At 43.8% G+C, this 24,538-nt stretch overlaps 1 protein-coding gene across 3 annotated transcripts in view; it reads left to right on the plus strand.

Annotated features, from left to right (window-relative positions):
* The window catches only part of LOC126413160 (cytosolic purine 5'-nucleotidase), a 465,386-nt gene that overhangs the window by 428,973 nt on the left and 11,875 nt on the right, over positions 1-24,538 (plus strand). For all 3 annotated transcript variants that reach the window (XM_050083065.1, XM_050083058.1, XM_050083072.1), the window contains exon 11: positions 11,839-11,958. In XM_050083065.1, the coding sequence (XP_049939022.1) occupies positions 11,839-11,958 (120 nt within the window). The remainder of the gene's footprint in view (positions 1-11,838; positions 11,959-24,538) is intronic.

The raw sequence follows: 24,538 nt of genomic DNA on the forward strand, positions 1-24,538 counted from the left end.
TCTCTCGACTCCTCTTCTGAGGCGATGGAGGTTGATGTCAGACTGGGGCAATCATCTCGCCCCAAAACTGAGCCTCCACCTATTGTGGGCTCTCCTCCCCAACAGAAAGTGAGAATGAAGGTACTCCCACCCTGATAGATGGCTCCCATTATACAGTGGAACATGAATGGATTCCGGGCACATGTGGAGGAACTGAACCTCCTAGCACGGCAACGCCCCCTGTGCTTGTGTTTACAGGAAACGCATTTAAAACCATCTGATGCTCCTGTACTAAGGGGCTATATGTCATATCGCAAAGATGACCTGACTGGAGAAAGGGCCAAAGGCGGAGTCGCTGTGCTTGTCAATAATGACCACCACTCCTCTGCCCTCCCCCTGGATACTGACCTGCAAGCAGTTGCAGTTGAAATTCTTTCACCTCGGAGGCTTACCGTTTGCTCCCTTTATTTACCCCCTCTGGATGCAATGACCTTAGACGCTCTCACAGATCTTATCGACCAACTCCCCCGCCCATTTCTTCTCCTGGGAGACTTCAATGCCCATCATGTCCTGTGGGGCTCCACTTCTCTTTGCGCTCGAGGTCGAATTTTGGAGAGCCTCCTAACATCTCAAGTGTTGTGCATCCTCAACACAGGTACTCCGACTCATTTCTCTACTGCTACAGGGTCATTCTCAGCCATTGACCTATCTTTCTGCTCTCCAACCCTCACTGACTCTGTTCACTGGGAGGTCATTGACGACCTTCATTCCCGCGATCACTTCCCTATCCGCATTCATCTCCTGGATGGTGTATTGCTGGAGCCGCGGCCACCATCGTGGTTGATTGGCAGGGCTAACTGGCCACTGTTCACTCGGTTGGCTGTATTTGACCACCACAATAACTTACAGGAATGGGTGGATCACATCACGCTTGTGGACCATCATGCTGCTGACCTGTCCATACCACAGTCTTCTGGCCCTCCTAAGCGGCGCCTTGTGCCTTGATGGACGGAAGAGTGCCGTTCAGCCATCCGGGACAGGCGTGCGGCTCTTCGCCGATTTAAATGCCGCCCATCAGCGGTCAATCTTACCGCCTTTCGAATCGCGAGAGCCAGGGCACGCCGTGTCATTAAAGAGAGCAAGAAAAGGTCATGGCAGGAGTTCCTGGACTCCATCAACCGTTCCACTTGTTCCACAAGAGTATGGGAAGCCATCCGGAGGATTTCCGGTAAACGTAGCCGTTTACCAATAGCTGCTGTCCTGAACCAGGGATGGGTCCAAACGACACCCAGAGCCATTGCTCAGACATTGGCAGAGTATTTTGCACAAAGTACTGCCACTGCAAATCAGGATCCAGCGTTACGACGCTACCGTGCGACTGTCGAAAGAGCGATCTTGGACTTTCAGTCGAACAGTTCTGAGGCCTACAATTCCCCTTTCTCCATGTGGGAACTTGAATCGGCACTTACTGAGACTTCTGACACTGCACCAGGTTACGACCGCATCCGGTACTCCATGCTTCGACATCTGCCAGCGGCGTCAAAGGAAATCCTCCTTGAATGTTTTAATCTCATATGGCAGACAGGAGTGTTCCCCACCTCGTGGAGGGAGGCAATTCTCATCCCTCTCCTCAAACCAGGAAAGGACCGCACATGTCGCGGTAGTTATCGTAGTATCACCTTGACAAGCTGTGTCGGAAAGACCCTGGAACGGATGGTTAACCGGCGTCTGGTCTGGCTGTTAGAGACCAGACAGCTCCTTAGCCGCTTTCAGTGTGGATTCCGAAAATTTCGGTCCACGGTCGACAACCTGACCCTCTAGAGGCAGCTATTCAGCAGGATTTTCTCCGTCAGCATCACTGTATCGGTATCTTCTTTGATATCAGTAAGGCATATGATACTACTTGGAGACACTGTATTCTTGCACAAATGCATCAATCGGGCTTTCGTGGCCGCCTCCCCATTTTCATTCGGTCTTTCCTGTCTCAGCGGTTTTTTCGGACCCGCGTTGGTAACACACTGTATGATCGCTTTGAGCAAGAGAACGGTGTCCCACAGGGCAGTGTTTTAAGCGTTACCCTCTTTGCCATAGCCATCAACAGTATAATGTCTACAGTGAGAAGTCCAGTACAGTGCTCCTTATTTGTGGACGACTTTGCTGTTTTCTGTTCCTCCTCCAGTGTCGCAACCGTGAGCCGTCAGTTGCAGCTAACAGTGCGGCGGTTAGAGGAGTGGGCTGCAAAGACGGGTTTTCGGTTTTCTGCCGAAAAGTGTGTTTGTGTTCATTTTAATCGTTCTCGTCATCTTTTTACTTTGCCTGCCTTGCATATGGGGGATACTGTCCTACGTTTTAGAGACACAGTGCGGTTTCTGGGCCTAATTTTTGACTCCAGGTTGTCATGGCTGCCACACCTACGTGACTTGAAAGCCAGAACGCTGAAGGCACTGAACATCCTCAAGTGCCTCAGCCACAGGTCTTGGGGCGCGGACAGGGCGTGTCTCCTACAGTTTTATGGAGCTTTTGTGCGTTCACGGCTGGACTATGGGTGCACAGTATATGGGTCAGCGAGGCCATCTTATTTGCGGATCCTTGACGCTGTTCACCATACTGGGATCCGACTGCCACATGTGCTTATCGGGCCAGTCCCGTACCCAGCCTCTGTGCTGAGTCTGGCGAACCGCCACTTACCATCCGGTGGCAGCTCCTGCTGGTGCGCCAGGCTTGTAAGTTTCTTGCAGCTCCCAGATCACCTGCTCACCATCTTGTTGCCCATCCACCTCTGGACCGCCTTTTTTTCCCGCCGTCCCGGGGCTATGTTGCCGTTTGGGATCCGTGTGCAACGTGTACTAGAGTCCCTCAGTGTGGAGTCTGTACAACCCCAAATCCAAGGTTTAACCGCCTGCCACCCTGGTTACTGAAGAAGCCTGGAGTGATTTTAGATTTATTGCGGTACAAGAGAGATTGCACTCCTGCCACCGTTTTTAATGCAGCATTTTCTGCCATTTCATCTGAGCACCACGACTATGTAGCTGTTTTTACGGATGGGTCGAAACAAGGGGATTCTGTTGGTTGCTCAGTTGTTTTTCCATATCGTGTCCTCAAGGTCCGACTGCCTCAGACTTTTACTGTCTTTGATGCGGAATTGTTTGCGATCTTGCGGGCACTGCAGCACATGAGACATTCTTCCTCTCCTAAATTTCTTGTCTGTTCCGATTCACTCAGTGCCCTTCACTCATTTGCAACGTTTGTATCCGGCAGACAAAATTGCCCAGACCATCCAGGATGCCCTCCTCCGACTACAGTGACTGGGGAAAGTTGTAGCTTTCTGTTGGGTTCCGGGTCATGTTGGCATTGCTGGGAATGAAAGGGCAGATCTCGCAGCCAAGGAGGCGTGTCTCGCCCCACAAGTATCTCAGTGTGCTATCCCCTTGCGCGCACTCACCTCGCTGTTGAGCTCACGGGTCATGCGTCGGTGGGAGGATGAGTGGCTGGAAGTGACTGACAATAAGCTCCGTATAGTCAAGCCCACAACGCATGTGTGGTGTACTTCCTTTCTGCCCCATCGACGGGACGAGGTTCTCCTCACTCGGCTTCGAATAGGCCACAGCCCTATGACACATGGCTTCCTTCTCCGGCGAGAGGACCCTCCAATGTGTGGTGCTTGCGGCGTCCAGGTCACTGTGCGCCACATTTTATTGGATTGCGTTTTATTTTCTGACCAGCGGGTCGCGGCTGACTTGCCAGCGGACCTGCCATCTCTTTTAGGCAACACTCGGACGAATGTGGCTAAAGTTTTAAAGTTCTGTGCCCTATCAAATGTTTTTACAAAGATTTTAGGGAGAGGATTTTAATTTGCTCACTTTGTGACAAGCTCGCCCATATTTTATGTAATTGGCCAGCCAATAACAATTTCCTGTGACATTCTTGTTGCTATGTTTCCCTTTCCTTAGGTTTTACTTTCTTAGGTAGCATTTTCCTTCTTTTCCTGCTTTGTTTGAGTGTGTGCTTTAGTTTTCTTAGGTCTGTCCACATTCGTTCCTTTTAATGTGTGTCAGGGGCTGATGACCTCGATGTTGAGCGCCCATAAGCCCCAACACACCACCGCCACCACACATTCTTCAACCACAACTTAAATGGACAGAGGTACCTTAGCTTTCTGCGGTGTCATCTTCCAGGATTGCTTGAGGATGTTCCCCTTTAGCAACGTCAGAGTATGTGGTATGTTCTTGATGGAGCTCTGGCACATTTTGCTGATGGTGTGTGACTGCGTTTAACGCTCAGATACAGCCAAAGATGGATAGGTCGAGGCAGACCTGTACCTTGGCCTCCAAGATCACCTGATCTAAGTCCATTGGTTTTTTGTGTTGGGGTCACCTCAAAAGCAAAGTGTGCAGCACAACCATTAACACAGTTGAAGAACTGGGGCAGAGAGTTGTACATGCTTGTCAAGAATTCCAGAATGATCCAGGGGTTTTCTAAAGGATTCGAAATTCATTGCAGAGACGAGTACAGTATTGCATCCATATGCAAAGAAAACACTTCGAACACCTCCTTTAACAGGTACCCCATACTTGAAATGTGAACTAATTGTGATGTACAACCCAATACTAAAGTCTAAATTTCAAATTAATGTGTACTAACTAGGATGATTTTTACAGTGATGTCAGTGGCAGCTTGGAACCATACAGTCATGATTATCTCGCAAGCAGCTCATTTTCGAACCCGTGTTTACTGAGACATTGGTGCTTTTTTGTATAGAGGGAGAGGAGAGAAGGAGAGATAGAGGGGAGGGGGGGGGGGGGGATTTAACTTTCTAAAGCTTTCGGAGCCAGTGGCTTTCCTTCTCATCCCGTCCAATAAGTCTCCCCTGACCTGGAGTTTTAGAAACTTTTATAAACTGTACCCCTTTCCCTAAACCTCTCGAGTCCTTTTCCTTCATCCCTCTTCCTTCCCCTTCAACTCTTCCACCAGAAGAAGGAGCCACTGGCTCCGAAAGCTTGAGAAATTTAAATCCTTCTGTGTGTGTTTTACCCTGCCACCATCTGGTGAGTAGATTTTTTCTCTGTCCATGTACATTGTATTATCAATAATTGATTATTTTCAATGTGTAGATCTTGTAAAACCAACTGTGGGAAATAACATGCAGTGAAAAGGTGCAATTTTGGTTTCTTCCTCACAGTTGGCTTTAGCATAAAAACTGTATATTAGGAAAGTGGTATTTATGGCTTAACGACTTGTGATTATACTATTGCTACACAATCTGAATTGTCCGAAACACTGTAATTGTACTCGTTCGCAGATTAAAACTACGTGAAGTAATGTCATTGCACCTACTGTCCTCACAGGTCCAGTAACTAGAGAGATATCTCTCTCTCTCTCTCTCTCTTAGTCCGCATACCAATTATCCCTACCAATTTACCTATTCAGTTTAAGCAAATCAGTGTTTAGTTTGCAGTAATGACAAAGAAGGTTCAATTTTGGACGTTTAAATACATTGGGATTGATCAGAGTGTTTTTAACATGGTCATCAAATGTTGTCCTTTCATGAACTGACAGTTCACAAATGGGTTCATACTCTCGTCACACGATATCTAAAGAATGAGAAATTTTGTGTATAGTGAAGTTTTGCAATTGTATTTTCTCTTGCCCTGGTGAGACCTTTCTCCATAGAAAGGTAGATGTTCATCAGGCAGATAACATTGGAGTTTTCCCAAGTCCTTGATTGTAATACACTTAATTGGCACCTTTCTTGATTGATAAGCTAGTTTTTCTGGCACAGTCAAGAGATCACATTTTAGGCCCAGGTGACAGGTGTGACTAATCTGTCCATTGATTGTTGTAGAAACTGTCAAAGAAACCTTTCTTGTGTTTCAAAACCAGAATGTGGAAAAAAGTGCTGGTAGAGAAATGTCACCTTTGTTTGTCTTTGAATTTCATCAGAAATCCTGGTTCTCCTGTTGTACGGATTTCTCTAAAGAGAAATTTACCTGGTTTCTCATGTCACCTCTGTGATGTCATGCACAGTAAACAATCTGTCCTATTTTCTAAGTTTCCTTAATAACTTTAGATAGATGTATAAGAACTTATTTTTGGATCCAGTTTTCTGTTTACTTGATAGTTTTCCTGCACATTTAGTGAATCTGTGAAACAGGCTGCCTTCTTTGTGGTACATTGCATTGTGGAGCTTTTGGGAAACAGCATGTATTGTCATCTGAAATAAAATTGTAACTTTTTATAAGATTTTGAACCTTTCTGCCAGAAATGTTGAATGTTATCATTCCTAAACTTGGAGTATTCGTTCCAGGAGAGCTTTACTAGTTTTCATAGTTGAAATTGATTAGGGTTGCAAGGATTTAAATAAACATTGATGAAAGAAGTACTAGGGTCATCCACAAAGTAGGTTCTGTTTTTGTTTCTATCCGCGGCAGTGCTGCGATCGCAATTCCAAGCATGCGCAGCAGTTACTCTGACTCAAGGAGAAGACATGGACGCCATTTTCAGATCACTGCCGCCAACATGTGCTTTGTTTGTAGTGCTTCTTTATAATGTTAGCTGTAATTGAAAACGCCGCTGCGTGTGAAATTGGATCTGTGATTCGTTTTCTAAATGCAAAGAAAGTTAAACCAAAGGAAAATCATAGGCAAATCTGCGAGGTTCATGGACAAAATGCTATGAGTCACTCAATGATTAGAAGATGGGTCAGACTGTTCAATGAAGGACGTGATCGAGTGCACGGTGGGGAATGAAGTGGATGCCCATCCGTGGCTACTGATGAACTGGTTCACACAATTGAAGAGAAGATTAAGCACAACCGTAAGTTTACACTTGGTGCCCTTGCTATGGAAATTCCACAAATCTCACGATCACTAATTCATGAAATTGTTACTGAAAAACTGAAATTTTGAAAACTTTGCTCATGTTGGATACCCAAAATTCTTACTAACACACGAAAAACAATGGATGGGCAGTGCACTTCAGTTTTTGACGCGCTACAATGAAGAAAGCAATGGTTTTCTTTCTTGGATGGCCACAGAGGATGAAACTTGGGTATTGTACGACACCCCTGGAACAAAACAGCAATCAGTGGATTGGAGACACACTTCATCCCCAACAAAGGTTAAGCCTAAGTAAATCTTAACACCTCAGAAGTCATGTGCACCATTTTTTGGGACAGAAAAGGCATTTTACTGATTGATTTCTTACCATGAGGTCAAACAATGAGTGCACATGGTTACTGTGAGACCATTAAGAAATTGTGCTGCACAATACAGAACAAGCACCGAGGCTTACTGTCAAAAGGTGTTTTTTTCCACGATAATACCGGACCTCATATGATGAATGTGACCAAACAACTCTTACAAGAATTTCATTGGGACGCATTTGATCATCCTCCGTACAGCCCAGACCTCACTCCTAGCGAATTTAATCGCTTCTTACGCCTAAAATCTTTCCTTGGTGGTCAACACTTCAATGAGGATGATGAGCTGAAAGAACATGTTACCACATGATTGAATACACAAGTGGCAACCTTCTATGAAGAACGCATACAAAAACTTGTGCCATGCTGTGACAATTGGCTACAAAATTTTGGAAGCTATGTAAAAAAATAGTTTAACAGTTGTAGATTTTTTTACAATAAATATTTTTTCTGTATCTGTACATGTTTGTTTTATCTAACCAAACAGAACTTACTTTGTAGATGACGCTCATATTTAGTCCCAATGAGATCGTGAGGTGATTTACAAACATGTAGGAATCTCAGTCCCATATTTGTAACATTAGATTAGAGAAAAGAGCTCAAATGCTAACGTTGCTTCCACAAATCGTATGTGGGATGTTCCTGAAGGTTGCTGAATAAGTATAATTGTTTAAACATACTTTCATTAATAACCCATAGTTCATGGACTGATTGTTAGCATTGCTGCCTCTAGACCACAGGACCTGGGTTCGCTTCCCAGCTGGGTCAGAGATTTTCTTCACTGGGGAGTGTGTGTTTGTGTTCTCTAATCATTTCATCTCATCATCACCACAGAGGTGCACAATTCACAGAAGTGGCATAAGATAGAAAGACTTCCACCAACCCCAGGCAGGGTCTTCCAGCCAATAATGCCATAAGTTATTTCAATTTTTTTTATCACAACCTCTATAAGGCCAAAGACCTCCTTCCTTTTCTGTTAATTGATATCCTTGTCATGTATTTATTCAAGGGTCTCTAAGTTACAGGGCATTGGAAACTAATACATCTCTCTCCCACAAATGCTAGTCCATAACACGCTAGGTATCACTCCTTTTATATCAGGAATTGTTTTCTTAGGTTCCTGAAATTAACTTTCTTGGATATGTACAAGGATTTCAAGGGTGTTTAATTGTAATTATGAGCCCGGGACATAACTGCATGCATTAGTACGATATTGCAGTGCCTGTGTTTTTCCAAAGTATGCATGTCTGAAAGAACACTGCAGTGTACATCGGAACAACACAGGCCCTTAAAATTTCTCCCCTGTACAGGGCGATACATAATGGATGCAAGAGTACAGGTTGTAAACACACAGCTGACAACATACGGAAGTTTCGGTCTGGCCGTGAATCATTCTCAGATAGCCTAATTATAAGGTGACTACTCATGATAAGTGGGAAATCTGGGTTCGAACCAGCACAAATTTTCATTGTCATCATTCCATTACGCAGCTAATGATTGTCCACATTTGCAGCTTTGAATATGTTTCATGCACACTTTAGGTGTCAGATGAAAATTGAAGATATTTCAGTATGTGGAATGGTGGCACACACTGTGAAAGTTTGCATGAGCTACTGCTATGAGTTTTTTCACCAGTAACGATATAACATTTTGACTGAAATTATTATATTATATTATATTATAACAGTAATGTTAATGATCATTTGATTATATTCCTCACGTGAAACATTGTGTACTCTTGCCACAAAGGAATTATCTGAATGGAATGGAAATCAGTAGATGTGATGTACATGTACAGACAAACAAATGACTACCGTTTTCAGAAAAATTGTATGATTTGTTCAAGAGAGAGAACTTCACAAACTGAGGAAGTCATAGCGTACCAAATTTTGACCAATTTGCCATTAGACTGTCAAAATCTAACACTCAAAATGTTCTCAACTGGGGAGAGATCTGGTAGCCTTGCTGGCTAAGGTAGGCTTTGGCAAGCATGAAGACAAGCAGTAGAAATTCTCACCGTGTGCAGGTGGGCATTATCTTGCTGAAATGTAAGCCCAGAATGACTTGCCATGAAGGGCAACAAAATGAGGCATAGAATATTGTAGACATACTGCTGTGCTGTAAGGGTGCTGTGGATGACAACCAAATGGGTCCTGCTATGAAAACAAATAGCACTCCAAACCATCACTCCTTACTGTTGGGCTGTATGGAGTGAGAAGTCAGGTTGGTATCCCACTACTGTCTGTGGTGCCCCAGACATGTCTTCAGCCTGGAATCTCATTTATTGATTTATTGGAGTAGAATTACTTTCAGTGATGACTCCCACTTTGAACTGAGCCCCGATGATCAGCAAAGATGTGCCTGGAGATGCCCTTAATGCACTAGTTACGGTAAGGACATAATAAGTGGGCAGTCAGCCCTCCAGCACTGATAGTTAAAAGTCCTACCAATTGGAACACTTTGTATCAACTGTCCTGTGTTTCAGACTGCTGCCACCCACAGCGACTCCAGAGTTGTAACACTGTAGTTACCTGATGAAGTGTTGTGCTGTTTGTGTGAGCGGATGATTAACTGTTTAAATACAGTAATTACGCTTATGTTTAAATGCGTTATGCGGTGTGAGACACAACCCAAAAAGTTTTGAATGTCACTTTTCTTCTAGTCGTTGTATTATATTACAACAACCTTGATTTAATTTCATATTCCTTGCTACAAATATGTATTGTGTTTCAAGAAGACCATCTCTGTAATATGCATTCACAAATCCATGTTACTTCCATTTCATATCTGTACCACAGAAACTGATCACTAGGAGAAACAAATGCTCATGAGTTGTCAGTACTGTAAGAAAAAAAATAAAACAATTTTCCTCTCACAAACTCTAAACCTGCAGTCACTGCACTACTTACCCCTCTGCCACTGCGGTGAGTGGCCAACTTGTCTCTTTCCTGTATTTAGCTGACTTCGAATTTTTTAAAAGTATAAACTGCAGTTTGTCTCTTATTAGTGCTGTCCAGTGTATCACCTGTGTATGCAGGAAGGCAACAATTTTATCATGTTTTAGGACCTAAAATTGTGCCACGCAGCTCAATACCACACACAAATTTAACATCTTCTCTGGTGTCGCACGGTGTAAAACAGCAGAGACCGAACATATATTTTTGCAATATATCAGTGGTAGGTAGTGAAAAACCCTAACTCCATTTTGTAAAATTTTACAGTTGAAGCAAAGACTGTTCCTTAAAAAAATAATAAAGTGGTTTATAAAGTTGCTCCATGTGTAACTGCATAGTAGAAGTTGAGTTATTGACAGATTAGAGAAATCCATGCATTTTCAAATCTCTCTTTGATTATGGAGCTACTGGTTACTGGAATTAAGAGTTTTCACAGACAGATGGAGTCACTAGGTTTTCAACACCTACCATCGATATGTGACATATGTGTACACATTCTAAGCAAGGAGTAAAAAGCTAGCATTAATATAAAATAGTCTGAGAACCGTTGGCCACACGAATACTTGACTCAGGCCACAATACTTGACTCAGCCCACTTTGATCTATGGGTCACATTCTGAAGACCTCTGATTTAGAACCCAAACAACAGATGGCAGTAAGAATTACTGTGTATAATATGCTTGATTAGCTTCAAAATAATTTCATTGTCACCCTTATCTTTTATGAACAAAAGAAAAACATTAAACAGGTTAGTAATTGTTATGCATCTATTTCTTTCATTCTGAATTGAAGAGCACCATTTTGCTGTCCGCCACATCCATTTACACCATGGTTCTATTTATTTTCAGTTTTCATAACTTTACCCTTTCATTACATGCAAAAGAAATCCTTTGAACACACAACAATGAAAGTTATTACATTTTCCGTTTCATATAAATAATCTCCAGTACCCATAACTGTAGTTAGTTGTTTTTTGCTCATTTGGAAGTGTATCTGGGTGATACCATACTAGCATGCATCACTCAGTATCCAAATGTTGCCTCTGTTTATCTGTGAAGCTGCTTGAGCCCTTGTGTAGGCCTCTTGTAGCTGCAATATGCAGTGTTGTTCAATAATGCAATATTCTTGAGATTGCATGTATTAGTGAAACAAAAAGTGTAGACTATTATAGATTTATAGTTGTTACCAGTATCTATTGAAATAAATTTTATTGGAATAATATTGCATATTGATTGTGTTGGATATATACAATTTAATATAAAATTGTTCGTAATAGGGAACATCTTATCATGGACAGGGTTGATATAGTTTTATTCATTATCCAATCTTAAATATCTATCATAGCAAGATTTATGTAGAATATAGTTTGGAATTTCCATATGGTTAAGAATAAATTTAAAAAAAAAGAAATAAAGGGGAACAATCTTCTCCATGTAAGCATGTTTACTTGGGTATGCATTATATGAGTTTCTGGAAGTCCAGCAGCATTATTTTGTTCCTGTTGGTTTATAGTGTGTTTATGTCTGTGTGTAAATGTGTGAAAACTCACACACACACACACACACACACACACACACACACACACACACACACACACACACACACACACACACAGAGAGAGAGAGAGAGAGAGAGAGAGAGAGAGAGAGAGAGAGAGAGAGAGAGAAGTATTCTTGTTAAATAATAAATCTCACATTTCTCTATCAGATGCCCCATGAATCAACAGTTGCACACGAACAAAGATTCGTAATGGAGAGTCCCATGATTTCTCGTTCTCGAACTTTCTCTGTAATTGAGGATGAAGAAAACTCAGAGAAGCATCAGAAGGTGAGTTCATTCTGTGTAACTACAACTATTCTCATTTCTCTAAGTAAAAGTATGACGTCCTGTTTCTATATTTGATTGGCATTTGAATATTTTATTGGCTGTACACTGATATATTTCTTTGGTATCTTTCCTGTCATCAGAGATGGAGTACAAAGGTATTAATTTCTTTCATTCTATTGAAATAATCAGTTTTATCACTTGTGTGCTAATTGCTCTTAGGTCATTTAGTAATAGTGCCTCAAGTAAAAATTGAACATAGGACTGCCTGTGCTTTCACACACTAAATACAAATGTAAAGCATATTTCTGTGGAGATAAGTCTGCCAATACTTTGTCATATTCTGTTTTGAATACAAGGCATGAAAAAGTTGTGCATGGCATTCTATATTTGTACATGTAAGGATTGTACAGAAACTGAAACAAGCTTATTTACTCAAAAAGTTAAACAAGTGTTTTAAAGAAATAAGTCTTAGTTGCTATTCAGTGATTAGTGACATGTCAGTTATACGGCCCACCTCATTTTAAATCTCAAGAAATACATGTATTTATTTGTATAATGTCTCCAACACCATTACATAATAGTGAAAATAAAATGTAGCAAGCATGCACACACATCACAACAAATCTGAAAAAAGGTGATGGGCTTAATATTACTATATTTATTCCTCAAAACAATGGTATGAGATAGGAGAAGTGACAGGGGGCAGGGGGAGGGGAGAGAGAGAGAGAGAGAGAGAGAGAGAGAGAGAGAGAGAGACCAAACATATCTTGAGGGAGCTGCTGGATTCTCCGTGTGGGTGGTTGGTGGGTGGGTGTGTGTGTGTGGGAGGGTGGCTGGGTGCAAGCCGTGAGTGGGCGCGTGCATATGTGTGCGTGCGCGCGCGCGCGCATGTACTAATCAAGAAAGTTAGTTCTAAAACTGAACTATTTTCTTTATGTCCCCATCTATTGCTCCCACATTTTCCCGTAATGGTACATAGTTGTCTTTCATGATTACATTTGTTTACATTCCATGTATAATTTTTCTTTATTGTGTTAATATTTTTTCTCTGCTTGATTTGAGCAAAACATTCCACATGGGAAAAATATATATAAAAAACAAAGATACTTTAACTTTTAACTTACCAAACGAGAAAGCGCTGGTATGTTGATAGACACAACAAAATAAAAGACACACAAACACACACACAAATATTCAAGCTTTCGCAACCCGTGGTTGCTTCATCAGGAAAGAGGGAAGGAGAGGGAAAGACGATAGGATGTGGGTTTTAAGGGAAAGGGTAAGGAGTCATTCCAATCTCGGGAGCAGAAAGACTTACCTTAGGGGGAAAAAAGGACAGGTATACGCTCGCGCACACACACACACATCCATCTGCACATACACAGACGTGGGCAGACATATGTAAATGCAAAGAGGTTGGGCAGAGATGTCAGTCGAGGCGGAAGTACAGAGGCAAAGATGTTGTTGAATGACAGGTGAGGTACGAGGGGCGGAAACTTACCACTGGTGGGTAACGGGAAGAGAGAATATATTGAAGGGCAAGCTCCCATCTCCAGAGTTCTGATAGATTGGTGTCAGTGGGAAGTATCCAGATAACCTGGACAGTGCAACACTGTGCCAAGATGTGCTGGCCGTGCACCAAGTCATGTTTAGCCACAGGGTGATCCTCATTACCAACAAATACTGTCTGCCTGTGTCCGTTCATGCGAATGGACAGTTTGTTGCTGGTCATTCACACATAGAAGACTTCACAGTGTAGGCATGTCAGTTGGTAAATCACGTGGGTGCTTTCACATGTGGCTCTGCCTTTGATAGTGTACACCTTCCGGGTTAGGGGACTGGAGTAGGTGGTGGTAGGAGGGTGCATGGGACAGGTTTTACACCGGGGGCAGTTACAAGGGTAGGAGCCAGAGGGTAGGGAAGGTGGTTTGGGGATTTCATAGGGATGAACCAGGAGGTTACAAAGGTTAGGTGGACGGCGGGTGACAGAGTACTTTCCGGGACTGTATCAGACTCTGAATGTGGCTCTCCAGCAGGGATACGACTTCCTCAAATCATGCCCTGAAATGAGATCCATCCTTCATGAAATCCTCCCCACTCCACCAAGAGTGTCTTTCTGCTGTCCACCTAACCTTTTTATTCCTAAAATTCACAAACCCAATCATCCCGGCAGCCCCATTGTAGCTGGTTACCAAGCCCCCATAGAACGTGTCTCTGCCTATGTAGATCAACACCTTCAACCCATTACATGCAGTCTCCCATCCTTCATCAAAGACACCAACCACTTTTTCGAATGCCTGGAATCCTTACCCAATCTGTTACCCCTGGAAACCATCCTTGTAACCATTGATGCCACTTCCTTATACACACACATCCCGCACGTCCAAGGCCTCGCTGCGATGGAGCAGTTCCTTTCACGCCGATCACCTGCTACCCTACCTAAAACCTCTTTCCTCATTACCTTAGCCAGCTTCATCCTATCCCACAACTTCTTCACATTTGAAGGCCAGACATACCAACAATTAAAGAGAACAGCCATGGCTCCCAGGATGGCCCCCTCATACACCAACCTATTTATGGGTCGCTTAGTGGAAGCCTTCTTGGTTACCCAAGCCTGCCAACCTATAGTTTGGTACAGATTTATTGATGACATCTTCATGATCTGGACTCACAGTGAAGAAAAACTCCAGAATTTCCTCTCCAACCTCAACTCCATTGGTTCCATCAGATTCACCTGGTCCTACTCCAAATCCAATGCCACTTTCCTCGACGTTGACCTCCATCTGTCCAATGGCCAGCTTCACACATCCGTCCACGTCATACCCACCAACAAGCAACAGTACCTCCATTTTGACAGTTGCCATCCATTCCATATCAAACAGTCGCTTCCCTACAGCTTAGGTCTTCATGGCAAACGAATCTGCTCCAGTCCTGAATCCCTGAACCATTACACCAATATCCTGAAAACAGCTTTCGCATCCCGCAACTACCCTCCCGACCTGGTACAGAAGCAAATAGTTAGAGCCAGTTCCTCATCCCCTCAAAACCCGAACCTCCCACAGAAAAACCCCAAAAGTACCCCACTTGTGACAGGATACTTTCTGGGACTGGATCAGACTCTGAATGTGGCTCTCCAGCAGGGATACGACTTCCTCAAATCCGGGCCTGAAATGAGATCCATCCTTCATGAAATCCTCCCCACTCCACCAAGAGTGTTTTTCCGCTGACCACCTAACCTTCGTAACCTCTTGGTTCATCCCTATGAAATCCCCAAACCACCTTCCCTACCCTCTGGCTCCTACCCTTGTAACTGCCCCCGGTGTAAAACCTGTCCCATGCACCCTCCCACCACCACCCACTCCAGTCCTGTAACCCGGAAGGTATACACGATCAAAGGCAGAGCCACGTGTGAAAGCACCCACGTGACTGACCAACTGACATGTCTACACGGTGAAGCCTTCTATGTGGGAGTGACCAGCAACAAACTGTCCATTCGCATGAACGGACACAGGCAGACAGTGTTTGTTGGTAATGAGGATCACCCTGTGGCTAAACATGCCTTGGTGCACGGCCAGCACATCTTGGCGCAGTGTTACACCATCCGGGTTTTCCGGATACTTCGCACTGACACCAACCTATCAGAACTCCGGAACTTTCCCTTCAGTATATTCTCTCTTCTCGTTACCCACCAGGCTTCAACCTCCGCTAATTTCTAGTTGCCGCCGCTCGTACTTCACCTGTCATTCAACAACATCTTTGCCTCTGTACTTCCGCCTCGACTGACATCTCTGTCCAACATCTTTGCATTTACACATGTCTACCTGTGTCTGTATATGTGTGGATGGATATGTGTGTGTTTGCACGAGTGTATACCTGTCCTTTTTTCCCCCTAAGGTAAGTCTTTCCGCTCCCGGGATTGGAATGACTCCTTATTCTCTCCCTTAAACCCACATCCTTTCGTCTTTCCCTCTCCTTCCCTCTTTCCTAATGAAGCAACCTTGGGTTGCGAAAGCTTGAAATTTGAAATTTGTGTGTGTGTGTTTGTGTGTTTATTGTCTCTATCAACATACCAACGCTTTCGTTTGGTAAGTTACAGCATCTTTGTTTTTAGATATATTTTTTTCCCACGTGGAATGTTGTCTCCCCCCCCCCCCCCCCCCCCCCTCTCTCTCTCTCTCTCTCTCTCTCTCTCTCTCTCTATATATATATATATATATATATATATATATAATGGAAGGAAACATTCCACGTGGGAAAAATTATATATAAAAACAAAGATGAGGTGACTTACCGAACAAAAGCGCTGGCAGGTCGATAGACACACAAACAAACACAAACATACACACAAAATTCAAGCTTTCGCAACAAACTGTTGCCTCATCAGGAAAGAGGGAAGGAGAGGGGAAGACGAAAGGAAGTGGGTTTTAAGGGAGAGGGTAAGGAGTCATTCCAATCCCGGGAGCGGAAAGACTTACCTTAGGGGGAAAAAAGGACAGGTATACACTCGCACACACGCACATATCCATCCACACATACAGACACAAGCAGACATATTTAAAGACAAAGAGTTTGGGCAGAGATGTCAGTCGAGGCAGAAGTGTAGAGGCAAAGAAGTTGTTGAAAGACAGGTGAGGTATGAGTGGCGGCAACTTGAAATTAGCGGAGATTGAGGCCTGGCGGATGACGAGAAGAGAGGATATACTGAAGGGAAAGTTCCCATCTCCGGAGTTCGGATAGGTTGGTGTTGGTGGGAAGTATCCAGATAACCCGGACGGTGTAACACTGTGCCAAGATGTGCTGGCTGTGCACCAAGGCATGTTTAGCCACAGGGTGATCCTCATTACCAACAAACACTGTCTGCCTGTGTCCATTCATGCGAATGGACAGTTTGTTGCTGGTCATTCCCACATAGAATGCATCACAGTGTAGGCAGGTCAGTTGGTAAATCACGTGGGTGCTTTCACACGTGGCTCTGCCTCTGATCGTGTACACCTTCCGGGTTACAGGACTGGAGTAGGTGGTGGTGGGAGGGTGCATGGGACAGGTTTTGCATCGGGGGCGGTTACAAGGATAGGAGCCAGAGGGTAGGGAAGGTGGTTTGGGGATTTCATAGGGATGAACTAACAGGTTACGAAGGTTAGGTGGACGGCGGAAAGACACTCTTGGCGGAGTGGGGAGGATTTCATGAAGGATGGATCTCATTTCAGGGCAGGATTTGAGGAAGTCGTATCCCTGCTGGAGAGCCACATTCAGAGTCTTGTCCAGTCCCGGAAAGTATCCTGTCACAAGTGGGGCACTTTTGTGGTTCTTCTGTGGGGGATTCTGGGTTTGAGGGGACGAGGAAGTGGCTCTGGTTATTTGCTTCTGTACCAGGTCGGGAGGGTAGTTGCGGGATGCGAAAGCTGTTTTCAGGTTGTTGGTGTAATGATTCAGGGATTCCGGACTGGAGCAGATTCGTTTGCCACGAAGACCTAGGCTGTAGGGAAGGGACCGTTTGATGTGGAATGGGTGGCAGCTGTCATAATGGAGGTACTGTTGCTTGTTGGTGGGTTTGATGTGGACGGACGTGTGAAGTTGGCCATTGGACAGGTGGAGGTCAACGTCAAGGAAAGTGGCATGGGATTTGGAGTAGGACCAGGTGAAACTGATGGAACCAAAGGAGTTGAGGTTGGAGAGGAAATTCTGGAGTTCTTCTTCACTGTGAGTCCAGATCATGAAGATGTCATCAATAAATCTGTACCAAACTTTGGGTTGGCAGACTTGGGTAACCAAGAAGGCTTCCTCTACGCGACCCATGAATAGGTTTGCGTACGAGGGGGCCATCCTGGTGCCCATGGCTGTTCCCTTTAATTGTTGGTATGTCTGGCCCTCAAAAGTGAAGAAGTTGTGGGTCAGGATGAAGCTGGCTAAGGTGATGAGGAAAGAGGTTTTAGGTAGGGTGGCAGGTGATCGGCGTGAAAGGAAATGCTCCATCGCAGCGAGGCCCTGGACGTGCGGAATATTTGTGTATAAGGACGTGGCATCAATGGTTACAAGGATGGTTTCCGGTTGTAACAGATTGGGTAAGGATTCCAGGCGTTCAAGGAAGTGGTTGGTGTCCTTGATGAAGGATGGGAAACTGCATGTAATGGGTTGAAGGTGTTGATCTACGTAGGCAGAGATACGTTCAGTGGGGGCTTGGTAACCAGCTACAATGGGGCGGCCGGGATGATTGGGTTTGTGGATTTTAGGAAGAAGGTAGAAGGTAGGGGTGCGGGGTGTCGGTGGGGTCAGGAGGTTGATGGAGTCAGGTGAAAGGTTTTGCAGGGGGCCTAAGGTTCTGAGGATTCCTTGAAGCTCCGCCTGGACATCGGGAATGGGGTTACCTAGGCAAACTTTGTATGTGGTGTTGTCTGAAAGCTGACGCAGTCCCTCAGCCACATACTCCCGACGATCAAGTACCACGGTCGTGGAACCCTTGTCCGCCGGAAGAATGACGATGGATCGGTCAGCCTTCAGATCACGGATAGCCTGGGCTTCAGCAGTGGTGAGGCTATCCGTGATCTGAAGGCTGACCGATCCATCGTCATTCTTCCGGCGGACAAGGGTTCCACGACCGTGGTACTTGATCGTCGGGAGTATGTGGCTGAGGGACTGCGTCAGCTTTCAGACAACACCACATACAAAGTTTGCCTAGGTAACCCCATTCCCGATGTCCAGGCGGAGCTTCAAGGAATCCTCAGAACCTTAGGCCCCCTGCAAAACCTTTCACCTGACTCCATCAACCTCCTGACCCCACTGACACCCCGCACCCCTACCTTCTACCTTCTTCCTAAAATCCACAAACCCAATCATCCCGGCCGCCCCATTGTAGCTGGTTACCAAGCCCCCACTGAACGTATCTCTGCCTACGTAGATCAACACCTTCAACCCATTACATGCAGTTTCCCATCCTTCATCAAGGACACCAACCACTTCCTTGAACGCCTGGAATCCTTACCCAATCTGTTACCCCCGGAAACCATCCTTGTAACCATTGATGCCACGTCCTTATACACAAATATTCCGCACGTCCAGGGCCTCGCTGCGATGGAGCATTTCCTTTCACGCCGATCACCTGCCACCCTACCTAAAACCTCTTTCCTCATCACCTTAGCCAGCTTCATCCTGACCCACAACTTCTTCACTTTTGAGGGCCAGACATACCAACAATTAAAGGGAACAGCCATGGGCACCAGGATGGCCCCCTCGTACGCAAACCTATTCATGGGTCGCGTAGAGGAAGCCTTCTTGGTTACCCAAGTCTGCCAACCCAAAGTTTGGTACAGATTTATTGATGACATCTTCATGATCTGGACTCACAGTGAAGAAGAACTCCAGAATTTCCTCTCCAACCTCAACTCCTTTGGTTCCATCAGTTTCACCTGGTCCTACTCCAAATCCCATGCCACTTTCCTTGACGTTGACCTCCACCTGTCCAATGGCCAACTTCACACGTCCATCCACATCAAACCCACCAACAAGCAACAGTACCTCCATTATGACAGCTGCCACCCATTCCACATCAAACGGTCCCTTCCCTACAGCCTAGGTCTTCGTGGCAAACGAATCTGCTCCAGTCCGGAATCCCTGAATCATTACACCAACAACCTGAAAACAGCTTTCGCATCCCGCAACTACCCTCCCGACCTGGTACAGAAGCAAATAACCAGAGCCACTTCCTCGTCCCCTCAAACCCAGAATCCCCCACAGAAGAACCACAAAAGTGCCCCACTTGTGACAGGATACTTTCCGGGACTGGACAAGACTCTGAATGTGGCTCTCCAGCAGGGATACGACTTCCTCAAATCCTGCCCTGAAATGAGATCCATCCTTCATGAAATCCTCCCCACTCCGCCAAGAGTGTCTTTCCGCCGTCCACCTAACCTTCGTAACCTGTTAGTTCATCCCTATGAAATCCCCAAACCACCTTCCCTACCCTCTGGCTCCTATCCTTGTAACCGCCCCCGATGCAAAACCTGTCCCATGCACCCTCCCACCACCACCTACTCCAGTCCTGTAACCCGGAAGGTGTACACGATCAGAGGCAGAGCCACGTGTGAAAGCACCCACGTGATTTACCAACTGACCTGCCTACACTGTGATGCATTCTATGTGGGAATGACCAGCAACAAACTGTCCGTTCGCATGAATGGACACAGGCAGACAGTGTTTGTTGGTAATGAGGATCACCCTGTGGCTAAACATGCCTTGGTGCACAGCCAGCACATCTTGGCACAGTGTTACACCGTCCGGGTTATCTGGATACTTCCCACCAACACCAACCTATCCGAACTCCGGAGATGGGAACTTTCCCTTCAGTATATCCTCTCTTCTCGTCATCCGCCAGGCCTCAATCTCCGCTAATTTCAAGTTGCCGCCACTCATACCTCACCTGTCTTTCAACAACTTCTTTGTCTCTACACTTCTGCCTCGACTGACATCTCTGCCCAAACACTTTGTCTTTAAATATGTCTGCTTGTGTCTGTATGTGTGGATGGATATGTGCGTGTGTGCGAGTGTATACCTGTCCTTTTTTCCCCCTAAGGTAAGTCTTTCCGCTCCCGGGATTGGAATGACTCCTTACCTTCTCCCTTAAAACCCACTTCCTTTCGTCTTCCCCTCTCCTTCCCTCTTTCCTGATGAGGCAACAGTTTGTTGCGAAAGCTTGAATTTTGTGTGTATGTTTGTGTTTGTTTGTGTGTCTATCGACCTGCCAGCGCTTTTGTTCGGTAAGTCACCTCATCTTTGTTTTTTTTATATATATATATATATATATATATATATATATATATATATATATATATATATATATATATATATAAAAAAAACCTGTCACTGTGACACATACACCACACACCATCAGGTACCACACAGTATGCAGAATCCCATTAATAGGCACCTGACAAATGAGTTAGCTCTTCTACTTTACCTCTGACTGCATATTCATTGACACAGAACAATATTATAAATGCATCTATCTCTCTCATTCCATTTCTAGGAGTATTTTGCTGAAATCAAAGATGTTTGTTCCTGTGTAAGCCAGATACAAAAAGAAAGAGAAATGCACAATTATAGGACTTTCCCTAGCTCTTACTTTGCATAAGAACCATTGTAATGTTTTTAAGAAAAAAAGGATTGATAATAAAATCAGCTTTTTCTCCTCATGTCTGGCAAAACTGAATAATGTATACTTCTTGTGAAGTCTTTAATCACACATCAACCATGGGCAGTATGTAGTTTGGCAGAGATTTGGGATCAGTTGTCATGGATTCTTGGACAGCATTTTAATAGGAAACAGTATATCCAGCACATTTTTTCCCTTCCATCTGAAATCATTGGAAAAATTATGAAATAGAATCTCATGAGAAATCCATATTTGCTTTCCTTAAACTTGCTAATTTATTTAGACAAGATGTCTGACACAAAAAGTGACAGTTGATCCTAAACAACAAAAAGTGTGAAGTCCTCCACGTGAGTAATAAAAAATCTGTTAAGTATTTGTTACATGATATGTCACACAAATTTAAATCTTGTTGAGTCAACTAAATACTAAGGATTACTGTTATGAACAACTTAAATAGGGACCATCAGATAGAAAGTGGTGTGGAGAAGGCAAACCAAAGACTGCATTTTATTAGAAAAATCTACTAAAGAGACTGCCTGCACTATGCTCGTCCATTCTTTTCTGGAGTACTGCTGAGTGGTATTGCATTCTTACCAAATAGGATTGATGGAGAACATCAGCAACTTCATAGAAGAGGAGCTCATTTTGTATTTTCACAAAACAGGGGGGAGAGTGTCTGCGGGTCTTATATGTGAGTTGTGGTTGCAGCCTTTTCTGTTGCAGTGTGATCTTTTCACAAAATTTCAATCACCAATTTTCTTCTTTTCCTCCTGCAGTATTTTGTTGACTACTTACAGACCAGTGTAATAAAATAACAGAAATAAAAGCTTGTGCATGGAAAGATTTAGGAGTTTATTTTCCCCATATGTTTTTTGAGAATGGAATGGTTGAGCAATAGTCTGAATGCTGTTCTATGAACCCTCTGCCTAACACTTGGATGTGAACTGTAGAGTGGTCCTGGAGATGCATATACATTCCTGATGCATAAAATGAAATACTCAGAAGCCATAGTAGGATGTCTATGTAACTTCACACATGTACACACCATCAGTTGGTATGTAAATGATTATAGAGCTGCAGTTCTCTGTGACAGGTGGAACAGCCACCAGATTGCTTTAGTTTTGTTACTACCAGGCCTGATAGGATATATATAAGAGGGTATGGACATCATCAGATGTTGAACAATCACTGTGAAGAACATGGAGATGCCACATATCTGCGAGATCACAGCATCAGCACCTGCCAGACTCTGAGGGGGGCTTCATTGTGGATCTCCACTTGGCTGGCTGGTCAAATTACGTAAAATCCAAATTTGTAGTGGATTCGGGTGTGACAATGGCCCAGTGTTGGACTGCATGGAGACATGAGCACAGGCATACTCATCATCAAGATTCCAGTCAACCACGTTTGACCACCACAAAGGAAGATCATCATAATGAGCATGAAGCACATTTGTGTCTGCTACCTGAGAACAAGTAATGGACTCCTTGCAACATGCTGTGTCATCCAGCACCATTCATAGCTGGACTGCGGAATTACTGCCTCTTGCACAGGCTGCTGTTAACACCACAACACAAAAGGCTGTGTTTGGAGTGGTGCTATGATCAGGAAAAATGGAGTCCTGTTGAATGGTATTGGAGTTTGTTTATGGGTTGATTGCGGTTCTGCACTACCCTGGATGGCCATCATCAGCAAGTAAGGTGGTGTCCTGGAGAGTGGTTCCATTTTTATAATGTTTTGGAGAGACACAGCAATGTTACTCCTGGCATTATGGTGTGGGAAGTCATCAAGTTTGGCTTTGGTTACAGCTGGTAGTGATTGAGAGAACTCTGATGGTACAGTGGTACATAAAAGACATCCTGTGTTGTTATGTATTACCTCTCATGTCGCAGCATTATGGTGCCATTTTTCAACTGAACAATGCCTGTACACACTTGGCATGTGTCTCTATGAAATATTTGCGTGATGTGGAGGTATTCCTGTGGCCACCAAGATCTCTAATAGAACACACATGATACCAACTTGGACTTCAAATCCATCCCATTGCCAGCATTTAGGATATCAAAGACCAGTTACAACAGTTGTGGACCAGCTTTCCTCTGGAAAGGATACAACAGCTTTATGACAACCTTACCAACTGAACCAGTACAGCATGCCCTGGATAGAGGGGGTGAAATGTCATACTGATAAGTGTGCTCACGTTGCCAAGTTCATTGGAAATTTGACACTGTTTTGTAGTCACTGAAATACCATGACATACCATCCCAATCTGTGAAGTTTCATTTTGCTTCCTCTTCCCCTTATGGGGGTTTTAGTTTTTTGTCAGGCTGTATATTTACTTATCCCACTGATTTGCACCAGCTAGAGTAAAAGTCTACATCCAAGGTTCTGAGCTGAGATCAATGGATGGATAAATAACAGTGAGGGCAACTTACTTTTTTCTTGCTGGGCTTACACTTCACCAGAATAATGAGTTAATCCTTGATGTTCTTTCTTCATGTTAGATAGTGCTAGAAAAAGCAAAGTGGATTTCATAATCAGCCTGGGAAAGCAACTAATTGCAAATTTTCCACTTAAAGTCATCAATCAGCTGTTCATCCACCAGAAATGCTTAAAGTGGCAGTCACCAAGAAATTTTCAAAATTTTGAAAAGCAAAAAAAAGTTCTGTACAAAATGTGATGTTCCTTTGTGTACAACACTAAACATACAAATATTCCACACTCAGAGTGATCTTAGTGCCATATTGAAACATTATCTGCCTCTAAAAATGTTACTTCTTTATGCAATAAGCTTCCGAAGTTTAATTTGACATTACTCTCTTAACACTCAATCGAAAAATGTTACAGTTCAAATGTTCATTTGAAATTCTGGTTATCTAAGAAAATGCTATCATCATTTAATAAAATAGGACTTACGTTACTTTGGCATTTTTTATCCTTGCTCAAATACTTTTATGGTTGTATGATTAAACAGAGTTACATGTGTTGATATTTCAGAAAGTATAAAGTAGACTTTTGAAAACATAAATTTTATGAGCTATAATCATAATGTGAAATGTGTACCATATTAAATAATATTTATGTGCCAAATTCATTATTGTTGTTAATTTTGTTGAGCAGTGGATACCGACGGAGTTCTGCAAATGGAAAATTATGTTGTAATGGTTTGGGTAATCATTTTTCAGTGGCCCCTTAAACTTTGAAAGCTATAAGTGTCCAAATGAACAAACACATCTTAAGATAAACTTCATACATGTGGAGATTTCAATAAACTATGTGCAGTGTCTACAGAGTTCTAGAGTTCTTAACAACAATCCAAGCTGCTTTCCTGGTGATATTATCTTAGCAAAGGAGGGGGGGGGGGGCAGTATTTTGGGAGACTATGAAGAGGAGCAGTGTTGTTCTAGAGTTCTTAACAACAATCCAAGCTGCTTT

Source organism: Schistocerca serialis, chromosome 1 (assembly GCF_023864345.2).
Source record: "Schistocerca serialis cubense isolate TAMUIC-IGC-003099 chromosome 1, iqSchSeri2.2, whole genome shotgun sequence".
Lineage (NCBI taxonomy): Eukaryota > Metazoa > Arthropoda > Insecta > Orthoptera > Acrididae > Schistocerca > Schistocerca serialis.